This window comes from Typopeltis vanoorti, chromosome 2 (genome assembly GCF_054136105.1).
Source record: "Typopeltis vanoorti isolate ZY-2024b chromosome 2, IOZ_Tvanoo_1.0, whole genome shotgun sequence".
In the NCBI taxonomy this organism is placed as follows: domain Eukaryota; kingdom Metazoa; phylum Arthropoda; class Arachnida; order Uropygi; family Thelyphonidae; genus Typopeltis; species Typopeltis vanoorti.
In genome coordinates this window covers 146,664,130-146,685,077 of record NC_143550.1, presented here as the reverse complement: position 1 = coordinate 146,685,077, position 20,948 = coordinate 146,664,130, and the positions used below count along the sequence as shown (strand labels likewise).

Genomic DNA, 20,948 nt, shown 5'->3' with positions numbered 1-20,948 from the left:
CTAAGTATACTTTTTAATTTTGCAAGACGTTTGAAAGTTGCCTTAATATTGTATTATGTAGTGTTCTATTTTTCTTATATTCCACTAATGTATAGTATGGTTATGGCATTTTCTTTTTTTTTTTTGCAACATTGGAATACTATGAGGTGTCATAATTATAATATAAGTTAAGGCAAGCCTTATTGCTGACTTAACCGTTCTTGTTAGTATTTTGTTTCTTGTGTGTTTTTGGTGCCATTTTACAGCTTTATTTAATATTGCAATATCTATAAAATATGTTATGAAAACACTAAATACTATAAATACTCAAATTGCACTAATATACTATTAAAAAAAAAATTTTTTTTTTTTCCTAAAGGAAAAAGCATAAAACATATACTACTATGCATTAAGGGAAGGGCCACTACCCACACCGGTTTCGGCCTTTATTGAGGTCTTGTCAGTGGGAGGCAGACCCAAACGTGGAGATACTAAGGCAGAAGCAATAGGAGAGGTCATATTTACCTATACGAGTTGAGTTGCCAGAGTAATTCAATAATAAGGTAGTGCACCTGTTGGCAACTTGTATAGGTAAATATGACCTCTCCTATTGCTTCTGCCTTAGTATCTCCACGTTTGGGTCTGCCTCCCACTGACGAGACCTCAATAAAGGTCGAAACCGGTCTGGGTAGTGGCCCTTCCCTTAATGCATAGCAGTATACATGTCCGCAAGGAGATGTGCTTTGCATTATGGGAGATACTGAGACAAGGAGTGATGAGAGCTTGGTCCACCTTTGCTCGGAGTTGCCTGGTGTTGCACCACCTTACCTCAGTCCTGAAGATATTTTCAGGTGCAAACTTTGTTTGCTTACACTTGGATAAAAGATTAAACTAAATTTAATATAGAAAATGGTTATGAGCAAAAACTAAAAACTAGCCACAGGAGTAGTCTTTGTAGACCTAACTAGCATATGATACCATAAACCATCTCACACTCAGAAATAAAATATTCAGAATAACTAGAGACTATCATCTTGTCCTCCTGATCCAATCATTCTTGGAAAACAGATGCTTTTACATGGATCTGGGATGATAGGAAGAGCCACTGGCACCTCCAAAAAAATGGCCTCCCCCAGGGAAGTGTGTTATCACCATTACTTTTCAACATCTACGTCAATGATCTCCCCATCTTTCCAGGAACTAGAAATTCTATCTATGCTGATGACCTTGCCATAGCTATCCAATCAAAAAAATTTCAAGTTATTGAAACTATTCTTTTACTTGCTGTAAATAGTCTAACCACATATTATAGCAGCAATCAACTAAAACCAAACCCCTTGAAAACCCAGACTGGCCTTTTCCACCTTAACAATAAGGAATCCAACAGGAAGCTACAGATTTCTTTGGAAGGCTTTAATATAGAACATTCCTGGAATCCAATCTTGGTGTGACTCTCGATTGTACCCTCTCATATAAAACACATATAGAAAAAGCAAAGGTAAAAATGAATGCAAGAAACATTATACTAAGAAAGCTTACCTCCTCTAAATGGGGTGCAGACCCTAGCACACTGAGATCTTGCTGAATATGCCTGCCCAGTATGGTCCAAATCCTGCCATGCTGAAAATTTTGACCCAGCATTGAATAAAAGCTGCCACTTAATTACAGGATGCCTGAAACCAACACCACTAAAAGACCTGTATACTTTTCGAATTGATCTGCATTCTCAGCTGATGAAAAAAGCAGACGAATGATGAACGGCACCCAATATTCAGCCAGACCACAGCCGAAAGAGTAAGATATCAGACATAGCTTCCTAGCAACTGTTAAACCACTTAAAAACCTCCCAGAGACAGACTTCAATAATGGCTTGCACTGTATCCTGAAAATAAAACTGGTATTCTAAACAGCTGAACATTTTCCACGTGGTGCCCACTTGGACTGGAATACTTGGAAAAGCCTCAACAAACTTCGAATAACAGGACGCAGCAAACAAAACCTCATTAAATGGGACTACCTCATTGGCCCAGATAATTGTGATGTGGGACAACCCAGTCCATGGAACACCTTCTTTCTTGTCTTTCTTCCATCATCTTGCACAAAAGAGGACCTTATATCCTGCACAGAAAGAGCAGTTGATTGTACAAGATGCTAGATGAACATCTGACCATATTTACTGTATATAAGTTATGTATAGTTTCCTTTTTTTCATATTTAATTATTATTCCCTGTATAATTCACCTACCAAATTTAAGCTGTTCTCATTTGTAATGTATCCTGATTTGTTTCATTCACATGTTGTCAGTTTCCAGCAAACATATCCCACCATGATAGGAAACATTACTTAATATTAGTTTTGTTTTTATTTCTGAATATAAGTGAAATAATATATTAATTTTTTTTTGTTTTTTTAATTGCTACTCTTCTAGGCTTAATGCACATCAGTGGTTTTAATATTTATTTAACAATAGACAAAGCTGAAGAGTGGCATGTTGGCACTATGATAGACTGTAATTATGCAAGTCTCTTACCCATATATTCTTTCCTATTGCTATCTTGTAGGAATTAGGAAGCTGCGATCTTGGCAGTGCAATCATATCTTATACCTAAGGCCATCTTAGGTAAGTAAAGTCAAGAGGTTCCAGACTAAGTATAGTTTCCAGGATCTGAATACTATGAAGAACATATTGTATAGTTCAATGGATAAAAGGCTGCAGTTACCCTATCCAAAAACTTCAAAAACAAAATCCCAGGCCTTCAAAATTTATAGTTACCAAAAATACACAAACAGAACACACCTCTGAGATCCATAGTGGACAGTATTGGTTTCCTTACTAAGTGGCCAGATGCTTAGTTCAAGATCTCTCTCATTTGGTCCTTACTCCTTTCCATGTTAAAACTCTGCACTTCAAATCTTGCTTTGCAAATAGTATTCTCAAGCTACTGGCATAGTCAGTTTTGATATAACCTCCTTATTCACTGATGTACCATAAAGGAAACTTCAGAACTCATTCATACTCACTATCCAGGTATATCAGTCTTATTCACTTTTATCATGTCTTGGCAGGAGAAAACCTATAAGCAGATTGAAGGTGCAACTAAGGGCTCCTTTCCCCCCCCTTCCCCCTCAATCTTTCCATGTAACAATTTGAAAATATATTCCTGAACTCTCTGCCCCTTTCCAACCCACAAATAGCTACACTATGTTGATGACATGTTCTCCATTTGGCCACGTAATTGGCCAGATTAATTAATTTTTTTTTTGTTTTTGTTTTTCGCACACCTAACAACTGGGAATCTATTTCACCATTGAAAAGAAAAACTGTAACTCTCTGCCTTTCCTTGACACACTAGTAGGCAAAAACACTGCAGTCTAGTTGGCTGTGGTTAGCGTATCTACTTTCCAAATCAATAAAGTGAGAGGTCAAATCATGCCATAGGTATAGATGTTTCTTTAGGTGGGAGATTAATTTTATCACCAGGTGTGAGAGAACTATCCCATTTATTGGAGGTCTGAAGTGGTTTGAAAAAGTTCCATGTTTAGTCTCTGGATTATGGGGAAAAAAATCTTGGTCTGTAAGGTACTGTAACTTTATAACCTTTTGTGGGTAGGAGTTATATAAAAAAAAAAACATTTTTACTGGAGGCCTGAACAGTGTGTGGGTGTCACACTAATGGTAATCTATCACCTTCCCCTCCCCTCTTCCTCCCTTGCATGTCAGGCCAGTTACAGCCAAGTAACTTAATGTTCTGATAGTGCACTTTATCCTACTGCATAGTGTATTATGGCTGTCAAGTGCATATGTGATGGCTGGTTTTCCTGTTTTTGCAGAAGCAAAGACTTCCATATCCATGCGAGACTGGCTAACTCATCTTCATATGAAAAGCCGATAAACGTTCTTGGGATGGGATTCAAAAAAATCCTAGATGGGATTCAAACCTGGGTGTCTTCGACCATAGGCCATCATTGAAACTGACTGAGCTGCAGGTTCTTTATGTTTTTATTTTTTTGCTCGTAGAACTGCCTGAAAAAATACCAAAGCTGAAATGCAATTTACAGGCATTCATGTAATGATTGGAGTTGAACCAACAGTTTTATGATGACAAAGCAAAGGATATTTTATCCTTCATGCACTGAGGTTTGCGGTTACATCAGAATAGTTTCATTCTAGTATCGCTGCTAATAATAATTTAAGAATATTTTTAGATCATGAACATCATCCTGCTTTGCTAAGTAGCATACTATGCTCTTAGCTAAAAAGAACTTAATTTGCAACTTGCTGTATGTAGTACATTCCACACATTATTGTTTGTAAGTTTTCTGCTGGTGCACCATTAGCCACAAAAATGTAGTTGCATTATTACAGAATCACAATATCTCATATAGCACAAAACAGACCTAGAAGGTTGTATTCCTAGTCTTCTCCTAGTGGGTTGCCCAACTAATTATGAATAGATCCGTTTTGGATTATTCATTAAATTTTGACCAGAATTGGAATATAAGTTGCCAAAGATTACCATGAAACTTTGCACTTTTTTGTAACCAGTCATTAGTTTTGTAAAGACTGGTTGCAGAATGATCTTTTTCAATGATGTGGAAAAGTGTCATTGCACTGATTTGTAAATTTTTCATGTTAATTGGCATTAAAAGCTTTTTTTTTTTTTATTGCATGCTAATTCACAACAAATGCATCTCAGTATCATAGTCATGAGGATGATGCAGTATTAGTCTTTTTGGTTTGAAAAACCTGGGATTGAATTTGTAGATTTTTCATCTAACATACTGGCCAGAGAACATACACATTTGATAGTATATGATATACTGGCCTCATAGCCTTAGTCATTTCATGTGGCATTCTAACCAAATTGCCACAAACATAGATTTTCTTTATTTTTCTAGCTCTTAAGTTTATCAAGCACTGTTTGAAATAAATGCACATTAATTTTAGAAATTGCAGTTTTTTTCTTTCTCCCTCCTTTAGCTTTACTCAAATCAGGGCTTGCTTCTCAGACTGACAGTTATTCCTAGCGTTTTCTGGCATAACCATATCACTTTTGTAGCATCCTTGACTTCAAACAAATTTGGCTATTGAAAAAAAAAAAAAAAAAAACAGTAAACGAAATTGGAAAAAGGAACACATAATGAAGATTGCAACATGGAATGTGAGAAGCATTGCACACAAAGAAGAAGAACTTGATAAACAACTAAACCAAGCTAACATAAAGATGTGTATAGTAACAGAAACAAAGAAAAAAAAAAGGTACAAAAGAAACAAACCACTATATACAAATCTACAGTGGGGTAAAAAAAGAAGAAAGAGCAAAAGCAGGTATAATGATTATAGTACATAAATCCCTAAAGAACAATATTGTATATTACAACTATTTGAATGAAAGACTAATAGAAATTAGACTCAAGACATTAAGAGGCCACATATAAATAATTGGTGCATATGCACCAGAAGAGGGAAAAGAAGAAGACAGTAATATATTTTATAAAGAATTACAGAATGCCATAGATAAAACAAACAAAACTGACTATTTACTGCTAGCAGGAGACTTAAATGCCAGAATAGTAAACAAAAAATACAAAACAAACATAGGTAAATTTGGCGAAGATACGTGTAATCAAAATGGTCGCAGATTGCGCGATTTTGTCATTTATAATAATATGAGAATAATGAATTCAATGTTTAAACACAAGGAAATACATAAATATACTTGGTCAGCCAGAGGATACAAATCAATAATCGACTACGTTATCACAAATTTTAAATTAGCAGAGTTAATTTTAGACGTAAGAGCATGTCGAGGCTTTGAATTAAACTCTGATCATTATATGGTATCAGCAAAAATTCGTTTTAAACCAAAGTGGCTAAAAACACATAGAATTGAAAATTCTTACCAGCCAAGCTACAAAATTTCTTCATTGCAGGATCCTCAAGTTAGACTACAATATCAAAAATGCACAAACTCAAAAACTGAAACCACACATGAATCAATGACATAGAAGATGAATGGGAAAATTTGAAACAAATTCTCACAAAAGCAGCAACAGAAATCTTAGGAATAAAGCACAAATGGATTAGAAAAAGAGGACTACGAGACTGGAACAAAGAAATTGAAAATATAATAAAAACCAAAAAGGACAGTTACCAGAAATGGCTAAATTCCAAAACAATAGAAGCAGAAATAGAGTATAAAAGAAATAGTGCAATTGCAAAACGAGAAGTAAGGAAAAAACATAGAGAAAGATGGAACAATTTCGTAACAGAACTAGAAAAGGATTTATTTAAGCCACAACCAAAAACCTATAAAGTAATGAAATACATGAATAAAGAAATAAAAGAAAAGATAAAAATACAAACAATAGATTTAGAAAAATGGGTGACCTATTTCCAAAATCTCTGGATAGATGAGAACAATGAATTAAAATTTTATAAGACAAAGAATGACCTAATAGAAAATATCACAATGTTAGAACTGAAAAATATAATAAAGAAGATGAAAAATAGGAAAACTCCAGGAGAAGACAATATAAATATAGAACTATACAAAAACGCAGGTGAAAAATTTAATGAAAGACTTCTGAAATTTTTTAATATGGTTTGGATGTTTGGAAAAACCCCTAACTCTTGGAAAAAAGCACTGATTATCCCAATATATAAAAAAGGAAATAAAGACAATTGCAATAATTATAGGGGAATTAGCCTGCTGAATACAGGATATAAAATATATATGCAGGAATATTAAAAGAGAAACTAAGCAGCATTGTAGAAAACAAATTACTAGAAGAACAAAACTGTTTCCGAAAAGGCCGATCCTGCATAGATCCAATTTTTACTTTAAAATTATTAATAGAAAAGAGAAGAGAATTTCAAAAAGAAACACACGTGACGTTTATTGATTATGAAAAAGCCTTTGACAAAATTAGCAGACAAAATTTGTTTAAAATATTAACCGATTTAAACATACCAAACCAACTTTTACAATCTATTCAAGAAATATATACAGGAAATAAAATAGCAGTTAAATTAGAACACACCTCAGAATGGAAAGATATATCAAGAGGGGTACAACAAGGATGTACCCTCTCACCTCTGCTTTTCAATATATATATATATATAAATGAAATAATAACAATCTGGAAACAGCATAACCCATTTGGTATACAAATGACCCCGCAAATGAAGATAGATACACTACTATTGGCAGATGATCAAATAGTATTAGCTACATCAGAAGATGACTTACAAAGATCATTAAAATCACTAAATGATATCTCAAAGCAATATAATATGACAATATCCAATGAAAAAACAAAAATAATTGCATTCAAAGGAGAAAACCCAATAAGAAGTAAAATAGTGATAGATAATAAAATACTAGAACAAGTAAACACTTTCAGATACTTGGGATGTGATCTATCATACGAAGAAGAAAAAGACATACACTAAAATATCAAACTTTGTCAAAGTAAATGGCATAATAAATAATATATTTAAGCCATCCCTGGTACAAAAACACACTAGAATCAGACTATATAATGTCTTGTCAAAACCAACTCTACTATACGGAAGCGAAACATGGACCATGAAAAGGAAAGATGAAAAACGAATTCAAACAGCAGAAATGAAGTTCTTCAGAAAAACAGCTGGATATACCAAGTGGGACCACAAAACAAATGAAGAAATCTTACAATCCCTGAAAATAAAACCAATTAATCACTACATAAGACAGTATAAACAAAAATGGCTAGAACATTTAAATCGAATGTACAACAGCAGACTACCAAAAATATTATACAAATACAAAATAAGTGGAAAAAGAAGAATCGGAAGACCAAGAAAGAGATGGCATGAGACCGGAACAGGCCACATGGCCTAAATTCCATGTTAGGAAGAAGAAGAAGAAAAAAAAAAATAAAAAAAATTAGACATTGCTCGATTTAGGATGTAGAACCCATATCAAGCCTTGGTCTCATACATTTGTTGCTTCCAACTCTGTCTATCCAGGACCTTACTTCTCCAGTTTGGACATGGCAGTATGATGTTGCCATCTTGATTAATGATATCTATCCATCTTGTTCTTGGCTTTCTCTCTTGATATTTTACTAAGAATTTTACTGTTTATACCAGATAATATAGTGAGTTCTTTATAGAGTTGATATAACTTATGGTTGTATCTGATCCTCCAGAGATCATTATCATTCACTGTACCAAATTTTCTATGCTTGCCGTAAATATCCAGGTTTCACATCCATAGATAGCAATTAGATGAATTAATGATTTATATATTTGTACTTTAGTCTTCCAATAAATATCTTTTGAGCTGAATACATGTGAGAGAGAATAAAAAGCCTGATTACCACTCTTTATTCAGCTATTTACTTTGTACAAATCTCAAATCTGCCTAACCGTGGAATACTGCTTTCACATTTTGGTAGTGCACCTATGACATCCAAAAATTCTTTAAGCTGTTCAGAAAAGAGCAGTTTGGTTACCACTCTCACACACATGCTCTCCAGCCACTGTCTTAGAAACAGTGTCTGTATTATGTGTTTTCCACGTTTCTATGGTATTCTTCACCTGACCTGTCATTCATCATGCTCTTCCATTTCTGATAGCTACAGTAACACGAGCAACAGCTGCCCAACATTCTTTGAGTTGAATTTGAGCAGATGTTGATATTTGAGTAGCTGTTGACATTAATCTACTCCCATCTGCCTCAGTACTGTGAAACGGCCTTCCTCATGAGGTATTTTCTGAGGACTAATTGCTAGTGATTTAAAAAGAATATCAACAGATTATTTTTTTCTTGATTTCTATTAATGCATGTCAGTGATTTTCTATAAGCTCTGTGGCCTCTTATGTGTGGGAATGATATTAATTAGAAAGAAAAAAAAAATCCAATGCATAGAAAACCTACAAAATTTACATGAACAAATAATCCAAGAATATTTGAATAATTTGATTGTTATAATATGAAACTGTTTAAAGAAAGGTTATTATCCATTCTTTTTTTTTTTTTTTCAGCCAGATACACTGAAACTTCCTAGTTTTGAAAATAGCCAGACAGCTTAAGAGTGTCACTCAAGAATTGTAGTATTGTTAAGAGTGTGGCCAGAAATCTATATATTTATCTTTTATTATTGCTTTCACTGACCTGACAGCTGTATTGCAGCAATCTCATTTTAGAAAGCTTTATCTCTCAGTGAGTGCACAAGTTATTAAAATTGGCAAATCAGATGCTAAATGTTGAATTGAAAATTTCTGGTCATTTTTGAAACTCCATAGTTTCAATATATTTGGTTGGGTAGAAAAAGAGAATAAAAATGAAAGATATTTAATATCCTTTCTTTGACCAGTTTAAACCTTTTAAGTTCCTTTGTTAATGTTCTATGATATCAAGTTTCACTTGACCAGTAATATTTAACATCTCTTCTGTGAGCATATTTTGGCTGCTGGCAGTGATATTTGGTGAGTAATGCATATTTGGCATTTTCATATATTTTTTTTTTATTTTGTAATGCAGATTTCTATTTTTATATTGTGAGCATATTTTGGCTCCCAACAGTGATATTTGGTGAGTAATGCATATTTGGCATTTTCATATATTTTTTTTAATTTTGTAATGCAGATTTCTAAATCAAGTGCTTTATTTTATATCTACTTAAAATATTGATATGCATAAGCTTGACAATCATATTCATTTACTTCAGTTCTTGTCATTGATGCTTATATTGGTCCACTTAAATTTTTTACCATGAATGAGGATATAATTTTTAACGAATATTGCTTTTAGTTGAAATTATAAACCTATAATTGAAAAGTATGGGAGAGGGAAGCAGCTGCACTGACAAATAAGCAAAAGTGTTACAGAATTGAAAGCATAAGCCTGACTTCCATAACCAGGAAGTCAGACTAGTGGGCAGTTGAATAAATTTCTCAGTGAATTCTTATACGTACTTCAGACTTTGTGTGTGTGTTTTCTATTAAAAAAATGGAAATGAGTTAAAAATCTTGGTTTTTAACTGGAAATTTTGTCTATAATTATTCCAAATAGTTACTTATAATAAAAAAAAACCTACTATTCTTGAAAGATATTATTGGTTTATTTGTATGCTGTTTTATCATCTGCTAGGTGATAGCTGACTTTGATAGAACATTGCTCAGGATGCACAAAGATGGAATTCTTTGTGACACTACACATGGTAAGATTCTGAAATTATAATGCATCACAGAATAAATATAATGTATTATTTTTTCATTGATTAACTCTGAAATTTTATCATTCATAGTTGTTTTTGTTAGAACATTGAAGAAGGCTTAGATATCTTGGCAGCACTTTCTTTTCATTGGTTTAGTATGTTGTTGGAAAGGGATTGCGTATTTGTGTGTTGGTCTCATTTTTTAGGTTGAGTAAACATAAAATAATAAATTTCATCATCATCATCAAATTCCTGCCATGTACCCTCAAGGGGTGTACAGGATATGACAGCACTACATGAAAAAATTACATCATTACTAACTTCCTATCTACAATTTTCCTCCAAATCAGTCTGTTACTTGTCAAGACTCCAACATTATCAGATCTTATATTTCTATCGTCTAAGGCACTTTGTACCGTATCAATCCACCTATATCTTGGTCTTCCTCTGGGTCGTTTTCCTGCCAACCTGGCAGAGAACACTTGTTTTGCTAATCTTTCCTCTCCCATTCTATTTAAGTGACCATACCATCTGAGATTAGCTCTGCTAACACATTCCTGGATGCTGACAATGTCAAGTTCTTTCCTAATATCCTCATTTTTAATATGATATTGCCATTGATGCCATCTGTTCACGCCTCTAATCTTTCTCAGGACTCTCATATCTGCGGTCTCTAGTCTTTGGTCAAGTGTTTTACTTCTGACCCAGCTCTCAGATCCATAAGTTAAAATTGGTTTGAACACAGTCTTGTATACAGCTAATTTAGTGTTCCGACTAATTTCTTTCTTATTCCATATGAATTTATTCAATTGACTTCCCACGATACCAGCTTTGCTGATTCTGTTGTCTATTTCTATATTTAGTTTACCATCTTCAGTAAAAATTCAGTAAAAATTGTGCCTAAGTAGCTGAAATGTTTTACTTGTTCCACAGGTTCTCCATTCACAACACAGTTGACATTTTCAATGATTCTGCCTATTTTCATTGTCTTTGTCTTTTTATTGCTGACCTTCATACCATATCTATTACAACAGCTATTCAATTTAGTCAGAGAATCTTGCAGACTTGTAGCAGATTTATTTAGAAGTATAACATCATCCGCATAAAGCAAAGAGCTGACATTAACATCTCCAATTTTGATATCAGGTTTAATACCACATTCCTTCATAATGTGATCCATATAGATAATGAATAACAGAGGGGATAATGTACATCCTTGTCTCACACCAGATTTAACATTAAACCATCTTCCTGTACTTCCTTCAATTCTAACTGCTGACTCACAACTCAAATAAAGACTAAGTATTGCTTGATATAATGCCCCATTGACACCATATAACTGCAGCGTATTGAATAGCTTCTCTCTTGGCACCTTGTCATATGCCTTTTCCAAATCGACAAAACTTAAATACAGATCTTTGTTATATTCCCATGCTTTCTCGACTATTTGTCGTAAAGTGAAGATCTGATCCTGACAGCCTCTATTTGGCCTGAATCCAGCTTGTTCTTCACCAAGCTTTTCTTCCACAATTTTTCTCAACCGTTTCTCAAGTATACTTGCATAGATCTTGCCAGGAACACTCAGTAGGGAAATACCTCTGTAATTCTCACATTCAGTTTTATTTCCCTTTTTAATATATGGGTACTATGAGAGCTCTACTCCAATCATCGGGAATTCGTCCCTCTGTCCAGGCTTTCTGAACCATGCAGTGCAGCCACTGTAAGACTCTTATACCACCATACTTCAGCATTTCTGGTCGAATATCATCTACTCCTGCTGCCTTTCCACATTTCAAGCCTTTGATGGCTTTTTCTACTTCGAGTATGGATATGTATTCCTGACTGCATGCCTGGTCAGTGTTTTTTATCACTGTGCTGTCATCACTGCTTGTTTCATTTAGCAGTTTTTCAAAGTAATTACTCCATACTTCAAGGATATCTTTTTCTCCTGTTTTCATTTCACCTTTATCATCTCTAATTCCTTTTACAGCACTCTTTCCTCCATTCCTAAGCTTCTTCAACAACCTCCAGAATATTTTGCCACCTTCTTGATATTTATTTTCTATATTCTTGCCAAAGTCCTCCCATGACTTTTGTTTAGCTAGTTTTACACACTGTTTAGCTTTCTTACATTTGTCTCTGTATTCTGTAAGAGTAAAAACATATTTAATTATTAAAGATATATATCGATTTTAATAATACACATCCATTGAAACGATAAAGCATAAAAGTACGTGATGCCACAAAACATCAAATGGAGAATCTTTTCTCCATTACCTCCATTTATGTGCCCAAAGCAATGCCTTATCCACTCACTATACCAAACACCATTATAGCAAACTACTGAAAAGTTGATCAAAGCCCTATAAGTAAAATGTTATGCTAAAAGATATTGAGCAAACTATTCACTACAACAAACTCTTCTTGTGGTCCATAAGTTTGCTATACTGAGAGTTGACTTTATTACAATATTCATTGGCATAGTTTGTGTGAGAGGTAAAATTTGAGTTGGAGCTTTTAATGATTATTTCTCACATAATCTCATCTGTAAGGGATTAAAGAAAGGGGGGGGATGCTATTGAAAGCCCACCCAAATTCAAAACACACACACACACACACATGTACATGCACAATGTATATTAGTTTCATCTTGTATACTTCAGTATATCCACTTAAATGTGTGTGTGTGTGTGTTTATTTTTTCATATGTTATAAAAAAAATATATATATACCCTTGCACTACATCTAACATACTATCAGATGTATATGAGGTTGAATTTATATTTGCGAGAGGGAAGCCAGTTGCAATCTGAAACCAGCTAACTTAGTGCTGGGGGAAAAATATCCATTAGTGCTAACCATTCCTCTCCCATTCTGTTTCAGTGACCACACTACCTGAGATTAACTCTGTGCAGTTTCTGAATAAGGCTGCACTGCTAATTTATGATCCATAATTCTCAGAAGAAAACAGCTTCTATAAATGTCATTTCTTGGCCTCCTCAAACAATTAGGAGAAAAAAGCCTCCTTCCCTCAAATATACAGATTGCCTAAAATTCATAACGCAATAAACCTCTGTTCCACAGTGGATGTTACTGACTAATCATACTTTATCTTATATTAAAAATTCTACTCATTTCAAATCTTTAATCCAAAATTTAGTTTTAAATAATATCATGAACTTTGATGCACTTTGATACTTTGCAGAGAATCAGATGGAAAAAAAAAAAAAAAACTACTATGCTTCATCACAATAAATATAAACCTGCAAGTCATTTCTTAGAATCAGCAGCAAGATTTGAAAAACCCATCCTAATCTTAATAAATATGGTTTTGTTAAACCTCTTAGTCCTGCCCAACAGCACCCATAGAAGACCCCCCCATACTATTTTAAGCTTTTAGTCGAACTTTTTTTCCGCTTATTGTTTTGAGTTTTTTTGCATGTGTTTTTACAATTTTAAGATTGTATTCCAGATGATGTCTCTGTGAAAGAGAAAATATAAGATCCCTTAAACTTGTGTTTATTTTTTTCTCTATGCTGTATTCATTCCATTAAAAACTAGTGAGTCACCTAAATACTCAACATCCTGAATGTTAAAAATGTGAGGTTCTTTCCTAATATCCTCATTATACAGCCTAAATAGCTGAAATGTTTTACTTGGTCTATAGATTCTCCATTTAGAATGTAGTTGATGTTTTCAGCATTCCTGTCTTTTTTTGCTGATTATTATTCCAAATTTTGCTTTTCATTTAGTAATTAATCTGGTTATGGAATCTGCTGCCTTGTACTGGATTTATTTAAGAGTAATACATATATAGACAAAGTAACAGTGAGATTATCAGCTCCACTTTTGATATCAGTTTTAATGCCACTTTCCTTCGTAATGTGATCCATATAGATCAGTGGTGTTCGACCTTTTTTTTTACTACGTGAGCTACTTTTCTATAAAAAGTTATTCGGTGATCTACTCTCTTATATAGATCACATTCCCCCAACCTGATATCTGATTACGCACAAATAAACAACTAAAAAAAAATACACAACTAAAAACTTTATTTGTGTATTTAAAAATTTATTTATCACTTTTAATTATTTTAATACAACAACAACAACAAAAAAAAAATATTGGAATAAAATATTTATTTCTAACGTTGGAAAGCCAACGTTAGAAAAAACAACAGATTGATTACAAACTCACAAGTTACAGGAAATGCTGGTTGATTAAAAACAAAGGAAAAGTTAATGTGAAATTTGGCATTGTTTGGATCTTGCAATATTTTCATAGTCAAGTTGATATGAAGAAGTGGCCAATCGCAGACAATCCAAATGATCATTTGTAATTTGGTTTCTTAATTGATTTTTTATGATGGTCATATTTGAAAAAGCAGATTCTGACAAGTATATCGATCTGAAACACGACAGAATTTTTTGTGCAATATCAGTTAATATTGGGAATTTTTCATATGCATACTTCCAAATGACTTCATTGTTTATTGATTTTAAATGTAAACTATTCTGAATGTTTATATCTCAAGTTCTACTTCAGCTTGGTTTATATCAAACAGCTGACTAATTTTATTTGAAATTTCTGTGATGTTCAAGTTTTCTTGAAATGGATTATTGATAAAAGATACAATCATTGCAGTTTTATGAAAATCTTTAAATCTTGAATTTATTTCTTCCTCAAGTAATTCTATTTCACGAATGAATTCTTTTAAATCATAGCGAAGCATTTCTTGATTTTGTTCAAAAAATTTTAATAAATATCGGAGATGTCTAAATTCGCGGTCATTGATATTTTTCTTTAATAAAAGTAAGTATTGTTGGAAAATTTTTATTGAACTTAACATGTCAATTAAATTTTTATCTCTACCTTGTAACTCTAAATTTAAATTGCTTAATTTCGTACAGAAATCTACTAAAAATGACAAGTGTAACAACCATCTTTTATCACTCAATTGTGGATAAATATCTCTTTTTTCATCAAGAAAATTTTTTATATCGTTAATTAATACAAGAAATCTTTCTAAAAATTGACTTCTGCTGAGCCAGCGAACATTATTGTACAACAGAAGTTCCCTATCATCATCTGCCTGTAATTTAAATAACCACTGTTGCAGGGCTTTTCCTCAAACAAAATTTACAATTTTAAATGTAATATCCAAAACATCTTTTGTGTTTAATCTTTTACTACACAGCACTTGTTGGTGAATAATACAGTGGTACGTTAAAAAATCTGGATATTTGTCATCATTTTTACATAATGAAATGAAGCCTTATTTATTACTTATCATTGCAGGAGCACCATCAGTAGTAATAGACACAAGTTTAAAAAGCGGAAGTTTGTGTTGTTTCACAAATTCATCAAATGCTGAAAAAATGTCTTCTTCCCTAGTCCTTCCCAATAATGGTATAATTTTCAAAAGTTCTTCTTTACTTGAATAATCTTGAAATACCATGCGAATAAATACCATTAACTGAGTAATATCAGTGAAGTCATTTGATTCATCAAATTGTAATGAAAATGCAACACACTGGTGAATGGCTGACATTAACCTGGCCTGGAAACTTTTCTCCAGCAATTGGAACTCTTCCTTTCGGCAATTTGAAACCTTGTCTGCGGCCTAGAAGTAGTCTCTCTCTCTAGCGACGTCTTGAACCGAGAAGCTCCTTTCTGGAAGCGGGAAACGCCTCTCTCAAGCAACGTGGATCCGGTCAGTCTCTCTGACGGCGACTCTGGACCGAGCGGCCTCCTCTCTGACAGGAATTCTGGAACCGGGACCCTTTCTGCTTGCTTCAGTCCCTTTTTATTAGTCCTCCTCTGAGACCTCGCATGAAGTTTGGCAACCTGCAAAGAATCGGTATGAGTCTTTCATCTTAAGTTTCAAGTTCGGCACGCCTTTTGTTCTCCTCCGCTTTCTTTTGATTGCAAGTTGCCGGCTATCGGAAAGTTGTTTAAACTCTTTCTGACTGACTTCGGAGATGTTTACACTTAGAGCCTGCCAGCCTTTCTCATACATACAAGTTTCAATAACAATCTTTCTAATGCCACCATGTACATCTTCTGCAACAAAAACATTGCCGTTGTTTTTAACACTCTAACGTATTCTTATTAAAGCAGTATATTCAGTTAGCTTCAAAAGAGTTATTTACAAAAATATCTAATACAAACTATACCAAGACAAACAAAGTTTGTCTTGGTATAGTTTGTATTAGATATTTTTGTTAGTATTAGATATTTAGATATTCCTCTCAAATTACAATATTCACGTGGGACAAAATCGATGTAATGTGCTTTGGAATATTTAAGCTACAATTGAGTTTTTACACTTTGCTTATAATCGTATTCACTCGGCTCGCTGTTTGACTTCCACTGATCCAAATTAATTCATTTACCCAGACTTATAAGAAAATTACTGATTTGACAATTTTAACGAAAAATAAATAAACAATAGCAATACAAGCGAATTAAAAATAATACAAAATAATGATAAATAAAATATTATGTTTTCAGGTTTAATTAAATTTGTAAGTAAGGAGGAATACACAAGAGATTGACCAAAAATCGCTCTGCGATCGATGGGTTGAACACCCCTAATATAGATGATGAATAAGTGGAGATAACCATCTTCCTGTACCTCTAATACTCACTAGTAAGTTGTAAGTTATAACTTACTGCCTTTTGTCGTATGCCTTTTTTTTAGATCTACAGAATTTATATACAGATCCTTGTTATATTCTCATGATTTCTCAACTGTTTGTCTTAAAATAAATCTTATCCTGAGAATGTATTTAGCTTGAACATGGCTTTTTCTTCTCTGAGTTTCCCTTCTACAATATTTTTTAGCCTCTTTCAAGTAGGCTTGCATAAATTTTACCAGGAACATTTAGTAGGAAAATTTCTCTAATTCTTACATTCAGTTTTATTCCCCTTTTTATAGATGGGTACTATGAGTGCTCTACAAATAAGTGCTGATGGAGTGAAACAGCACTAGGAAGTGATTAAAAGAAGTATTTAATACTTCCAATATTTCATTTCCATTACAGAGACATTGTCAGGGATCACAAAATGCGACTTGTAAAATGCATGTGCACACACACACACACAGTATAAAACTAACTGAAGCAAGTAGAAGAAAGACTAGAATCCTAATTAGGTGGGGCATCTTCTTTGGACACCAGTTGGCAGCCTAGGATGTAAACTGGGATCTCAACATATATATTTCCCATATTTTGGGAAATTTTATGCAACCATGTTTATTTAAATTAGGTTGATTTTTAAGAGCAGCAGGAGATTTTAAAAACAGTCTCTCTTTTAAATTTACTGTGATGGAGCAAGATGGTCTTTTCCATTTGATCCCATGATCTGTAAGGCTAGATTGACCTTAGTCATGACTGCAGGTGTTTTTTTTATCATTTTCTAGTGCTGTTTCACTCCATTAAATTTTTATCATTAGTGCTCTACTCCAATGATTTGGAGTTCAACCTTGTGATGAGACTTTCTGAATAATTTGCTGTCGCCACCATTAAACTTATATCCTCATCCATTTTTGAGAATTTCTGGTTGAATATTGTTTACTTCAGCCTCCAGTTGCCTTTCCACATTTCAAATTTTCAGTGGCTTTTCTAGATTAAGTATTGCATTCCTCTTCCTCTTGAATATTTTGCAGTGACAGTATTTTGGTAGAAAACATTCAAGAGGAAGAGGAATGCAATAAACAAAGTAATTACTCCAAACATCTGGAATATCTATCTTCATTTCTCATGTCACATTTATCAGTTGAATTCTTTTATGTATTTTCTTCCATTTCTAAGTTGTTTTTTTTTTTCAATTACCTCCATCTTTTAAATTATTATTATTGTATGGGCACCTCCAACCCCCCCCACCCCCATTTTCACCTATCAATCAATTTTTGCATCCTTAAACTCAGTTTATCCTCATAGAGAGCATCTCACAGACCACTTGCCTCTAGATCCTCTCAACCACTTCCTCATCTCCAAAAAAAGCCCAGCTGACTAGATCTGAGCACAGTAATCCAGATGTTGTATCATGGTTCATAAAAGAGGCACAATTCCCTTATCTCTATTTGTGTTCTTCAATAATCAAGTAATCCTGTGAGCTACCCTGGCTACTTTAGCAATATGCCTCCTAAACTTCTACTCTCTGTCTGCTACTACCCCCAAGTCTCTAGCTTCATCACTTTTTTGGAGTATAGTTCCCTCAATGTAGTGCACAACTTTACACTTTTCCACATTAAATTGGCATCCATTATGTTTTGCCCATACTGTCAGCCAGTTTAAATCCTGCAAGCTCTGTACATGACCTTGATTAACTGCTATCTTACCCAACTTTGTATCATGCAAACAACTGAATATCTCCCTTCAAATTATCTCATCATCATCATCATCTTCCTTATACCCTCTTTTACCTTGCGGTGTCGAGGGTCCATTGATCATCGGACCTCACTCCGTTTACAGGATAAGGTGGTCAGCCTTATGTCCCGGTGTATCCTATGGCCTGTAGTGTTGAGTTCTCAAGGCCAGTTTGCCTGCATTGCGGGATGAAAAACCCCAGAATAAACTGGGGAAAAAACCCTGCTGTCTACGCCCAAGACTGGCTAACTTGGCTATGGCTGAGGAAGATCCTTCAGCTCCTCACGTCACCGACGGGAATCGAACCTAGGACACTCCTTCTCCAGGCATATGGTTGCGAAGCGCATAGTCACTAGGCTAACCGTGCGGATCCCTTCAAATTATTCCATATATTATTTGTGTATAAATTAAACAGCAATGGTCTAAGCACAGAGCCCTGCAGCACACCACTAGTCACCTGCCTTCTACTCCATATACTGCTTCTTGGTATCTGTCCATGAGCCACCCTTTAATCCATATCACCAGTTTCATATCCCATCCCCATTTGTTGCAGTTTATAACAAAGTTCCATGTGATATCTTGTCAGATGCCTTTGCAAAATCCAGCAATATCATTGTGTAGCCATTCCTTTTATCCAACTCAACTTTTACCCTATTATAAAAAGTTAATAGATTACTAAGGAATGACCTACTTTTCACAAAGCCATGCTGCCTCTCATAGAGTATCATATTCTTATCCACCTATTCTTGAATTCTCTTTTTGACCTACTTTTCACAAAGCCATGATACCTCTCATAGAGTATCATATTCTTATCCACCCATTCCTGAATTCTCTTTTTGACCAACTTTTCCAATACTTTTACCACCAACTCCTGAAATGCTGATTGGTCTATAATTTGGTAACACAGATCCTCCTTTATGCAAAGGAATTATTTTGCCCTCCTTCCACTCTCTTGGGACTTGGCCATATCTGAGACTTAAATTAAATAGCCTAGTCAAAGGAATAGTTAGTTCCCCGTCACGTTCTCTTAAAATGCAAGCCAATATCCCATCCAATCCCACAACTGTATTAGCATTCAGATTCTGCAATATCTGAAATACTTCTAATGCATCAACCTCTTCTCGCCTCAGTCACTGTCATCTCAGCCATAATATCTTCACTTGGATGATATATTCTTGCAAAATGGTCACTTGGTAGTTTAGCAATTTCATCTGGCTCCTCTCTACCATCTACACTCATTAAAGTTATCCTTCTATAGTTATTCTTTCTCCTATTTGTGCTGGTCTGGTTGGCTGAGTGGTTAGCATACTTGCTCTCCAACTAACAGGTCATGGATGGAATCCTGCTGTGGGCATGGCTGTTTGTGATAGTCTTACCTTACCTTATGTACTACTATATTGCAGTATGACCTTTTCTGTTGTACCATTAAAACCATAAATCATCTCATCATCATCCTCTTATTTGCCTTATAACGAAGAAACTTTTTGGGATTTCTTTTTGCTTCATTGGCTAATTTCTTCTCCTCATCTGATTTTGCCTTCCTCCATGCTGGTCACCTTCTTGCCTGATCCTTGTACTGTCCATAAGTTACCTTGTCTTCTTTCTCCTTATATACCCTCCAGAACATTCCTTTTTTTTTTTTTTTTTTTTTTTGCAGCTCATTCTTGATGTTACTATTCATCCATATAACTTGTACCTGATTTATCTTCCTGACTTTGGAGGATAAATCTTTGTTAACTAGAATTTCCATGTGTATTGCTACCTCCCAAGTCAAGACCACATGATCACTTTCCCCAATTTGGAAGCATTATAGCCACTTTAGTTATGCATAGGTCTTTTGACCCTATTATGAGATCTAACACTCTTATACCCTGAGTCTCCAACATCACATTTTGCTTCAAGTAATTATCTCTCAATAAATCCATTTCCTTCCTGCAATGTGATCTTTCCTCCTTCCAGTCTATGTCTCTGAAGTTGAATTCCCCCATAATAATTACTCAATTTGCACTCATTGTACTAATCTGCTATTATGGTATGACTTGATCTCATACCATATGACTCAAAAGAACTGCCATCTGTATGAATGATGCTTTTAGCATTAATAAGAGGGAAGAATTTTTGGCATTGGTAAGTGCTTTGCCAAAAAAAGCATCCCTTTAGGCCCCCAATCATCTTTACACTCTGAAATGACTATCCCATTTGATACTGTTGCCTGAGAGACTAGATTCCACATTTTTTGTTCATTCACACATTTGCTTCCTCTGTGCCTTCTCGCAGATTTGTCTGTACTTCCCTAATTTCTTTAGTTTTCCTGACTTTTCACTTCCACACTCTCAGTGAACAAAGCTCTCTCTCTCTCTCTCTCTCTCTCTCTCTCTCTCTCTCTC

At 34.3% G+C, this 20,948-nt stretch overlaps 1 protein-coding gene across 4 annotated transcripts in view; it reads left to right on the top strand.

The window, feature by feature from the left end:
• Positions 1 to 20,948, top strand: part of LOC150109506 (cytosolic 5'-nucleotidase 3A-like) — a 161,384-nt gene that overhangs the window by 50,403 nt on the left and 90,033 nt on the right. For all 4 annotated transcript variants that reach the window (XM_090413355.1, XM_090413375.1, XM_090413364.1 and 1 more), the window contains one exon: positions 10,123 to 10,192. In XM_090413355.1, coding sequence (XP_090269481.1) covers positions 10,123 to 10,192 — 70 coding nt within the window. The remainder of the gene's footprint in view (positions 1 to 10,122; positions 10,193 to 20,948) is intronic.